This window comes from Galendromus occidentalis, unplaced genomic scaffold, assembly GCF_000255335.2.
Source record: "Galendromus occidentalis unplaced genomic scaffold, Mocc_1.1 scf7180000077515, whole genome shotgun sequence".
Taxonomy (NCBI): domain Eukaryota; kingdom Metazoa; phylum Arthropoda; class Arachnida; order Mesostigmata; family Phytoseiidae; genus Galendromus; species Galendromus occidentalis.
In genome coordinates this window covers 851,504-854,721 of record NW_003805503.1, presented here as the reverse complement: position 1 = coordinate 854,721, position 3,218 = coordinate 851,504, and the positions used below count along the sequence as shown (strand labels likewise).

The window sequence follows — 3,218 nt, the reverse complement described above, 5'->3', positions numbered from 1 at the left end:
GTGAAATCTCATCCAACATTGGGAAATGAGTAGATATGTAGATCCGAGGGCTCAGGCTCGAGGAGAGGAACATCGATCATCTGCCCGAGTTGATGATGCAAGTTCCGTCCCTGTTCCTTCTGCTTATATCTGATCGTATATTCCCGTCATGGAGCAGCTTGAAGTTGGCATTATCAGTTATTCGATGCTGGTTGGTTGGTTGCTTGCTCTCTTCCCTTCATGCCGATCTTATGGGATATTTCGACGGCGTTTTTCGCTGAGACACGATTCGAGCTCCACGGAACGGGAATCGTGACTGTGAAAGTGTGCCGTAGTGGAGACCAGTCTGGAGAGCGTGCCTTGCTTGATTGCCGATCTATATAGGGGTCGAGACAGGAGAACGTGTCGCCGAAGCAGACAGCCGAAAGAATGAACCTCTACGTTTGCATCGATAAGGGCTAAATGAACTTGAACGAGCCAGCTGTCGCTGAGAAGCATCTTATTCCTTGCTAGCAGCTCGAATTTCAGATTTGTTGCTGCCGGGGGGTTTGACGTAATTCGAATGCTTGAGCTTTCGAACAAAGTACGCGCAGCAGTAAAGGAGGGGGATTCAGTTGAACACTTGACTTGAGGTTATCGCTCGAGACCTTGCGCGGAATTTCCGAAAGCCAGCACACCGTTTCAAAATCGAAGATGCTTCGCTGTAGCAATCTTCGCTTCAAAGTCAACGAATGACAATTATCCGAGTGTGTTCTGCAGAACTTTTTAAGTTATTGTTCGTGAGATGGCTTTCGCGGACTGAGGGCTTTCGCAAACACAATGAGAGAGCGAAAAGCAAAACGAGTTTTTTCCTACCAAAATATATCTTTATTCATTCTCGATTTTCCGATGATTGTCGAATGATGTCGTGGCTCCGGCAAGTGCCCATATATATTCATTCATATTTAACTGCCGTATCGATCGCGTTTCCATTCATTGATTCATTCATGGATTCGTCTGTTTTTTTCTGCGATCGCTCCACTCGTCTCAGCTAGCACAACAGATGTTCTTCATCCGTCCGTTCCTCCCTACATTCGCATCGTTCTCGAGAGTGCATGCGACTGTCTAGTCGCTGGAATTGCATTCACGTTTTATGAGTGAGATTCATGGTCTCGCGTGGCTTGAAAGACTGTCGGGTTGAGAGGAGCCCGCGTTGTGGCCAACAATGGAGTAGTAGAGTTCGTTCGTACATTCGCTCGTCGCTCGCTCGCTCGAATCGTAGAATCGTTTGTTGTCTACACGGAAATCTCCATCCGATCGATGCTCGATCATTTATTTGTACACTTCCACACACTTATACAATCACGCACGCTCATCCTTCATCAGATCATCTGTGCACCACACATTGGCCGGCTCGTATTCCGGCCGGCGTAAATCTCGCGAAATCCTCCCCTCGGAGAGATTTCCTCAAGGCGAAGACTGCCGTTTGAAGCTAGAATTACGACGACGCAGCGAAATTTCGGCGCGTCCTTCCTAAGTTTCCTAGTTCGATGACGATGATAATTATCTACCTTGGTTCGCAGTGTTTCTATGTTTGAATATTGTCCTCGGAAAATATTGCAGAACTCCGTTCGATCGGGAAATCACCGGAGTTTTCATACACTCGTGGTGTTCGATTCGTTCTCCTTGGTGAGGAGCCGAGATCCGTCGGTCGTTGAGAATTCCTGCGAAAGTTCTTGGAGGAAGATTCGGAAATGTACTGGGTGCATGTTCTTCGACAACTGGTAAACCAGGAACCAGTCGGCGGCGCGGAGACGTCGCATGACGCTGTCGACCGTCCGGCGGTCGGTGATCCTCGCCCGGTTCTTCAACAGAATGTGACGTAGACGCGGCATCATTATCGTGGCCAAACGATAACCGACCGCGATGCCCGTTCCCAGAGCCAGAACCACCCACCAGAACCAGAGGAATATGTAGATCTTCTCGTTGATGATGTTCTGCGCCAGAATGCACAGAGCGTCGTACTTCTGCACGTCACCGGACGTACCGAACATGTGGAATGTGCATTTGGTCAAGCGGGGGAAAATCCGGGACATGGGGTCGTTCCTCACCTCGGGATTCATTTCGCTGTGCTTGAGCACATCGGTTCCGTACGTCGTGAACATGTTCCCGAGGAAACGATCGGTGAGGAGAATTTGAGCGACCACGTTGACGAAGTTCAGCGTTTCGGTGAAGACGTACGCATAGAAGTAGCAGGCATGCAGCCCCAAGTGGGTACTAATGTATTTCGCCACGACGGCGGCTTTCCCGCAAACTTCGTTCCGGTCTTTCACAGGGCAGTCGAGGTCTTGAACGAGCTTCTTGACGAGTCCCCCTTCGTAGAGCTTCCAAATCCAGTGAGGCGCGTAGAAGGCCATGGCTTGCAGGAATAGAACGAAGCACACCCATTGATAATACAGGAAGTATGTCTTCCTCTCGCCGGGAGTGAACTTGTCGATTCCGCTGTACGGGACTCCCTTGGGTCCGACGGTCTTGTTGTAAGCCTCTGGCAAGTTGAAAGTTCCGTGCAGCCAGCAGAACGTTTTGAGCACGTTGTTCGGGATCGAGTCGTGCTGCACGCAGCTGATCGGGTCGCCGAAGTACTGCGTCGACGTCACCAAAATGCTGAAGAACACCAACAACAGCGTTGTCGCATTGTAATGCAACCTGAATAACTGATTATCTATGACGATGCTGTGGAGTTTCACCACTCGGCCCAGAGGGCCGGCGAGCAGATTGAACATGCTGGCAGGCGCTCACAGCTGACGGCTACCACGGCGGATTTGCACGACCCGAAGGGTTGTTTTTCCTTGATTTTTCCCCAATCACAGTCACACTTTCCGGCTCCAGACGATTCGTTTCCCCCTCGACCACGTTCAAGAGGTTCGAAACCTGCTAAAGATGGCGTCGTATCAAACCAATCCAAGACCGCATAACACAGCGCGGCGTTACAGGGAGGCAGCACTGATGGGGCCGTTCGTCGCCGCCGGATCTGAGCGGGCCCGACGCGCCATGTTGAACGAGGGCCAAAGCGAAAACAGGAGAGGGCCGAAACAAAAAGCAACAGTCACTTCGGCTCATCGTGGCGCCCTCCGTCGGGAGCGAATCAAGGCTCTTTTATTTGACAGACCAACGAGTCACGCTGAAACTACGCATGGGGAGCGGGGAGGATTCGGGCGCGACTTTGTCAGCGCGCAGGGGCGTAAGGAGGGGGGGGCTAA

At 51.3% G+C, this 3,218-nt stretch overlaps 1 protein-coding gene across 1 annotated transcript; it reads right to left on the bottom strand.

Annotated features, from left to right (window-relative positions):
* Window positions 1–825: 825 nt before the first annotated feature.
* On the bottom strand, window positions 826–2,985 carry LOC100899860 (innexin inx2). Its single transcript, XM_003747248.2, has one exon. It carries the CDS (start codon window positions 2,739–2,741, stop codon window positions 1,614–1,616), a length of 1,128 nt encoding a protein of 375 aa, XP_003747296.1. The 5' UTR covers window positions 2,742–2,985; the 3' UTR covers window positions 826–1,613.
* Between the last annotated feature and the right edge of the window lie 233 nt (window positions 2,986–3,218).

Bases quoted from the DNA above. Each gene is read 5' to 3' on its own strand.
- LOC100899860 (XM_003747248.2), bottom strand. From the start codon at position 2,741: ATGTTCAATCTGCTCGCCGGCCCTCTGGGCCGAGTGGTGAAACTCCAC.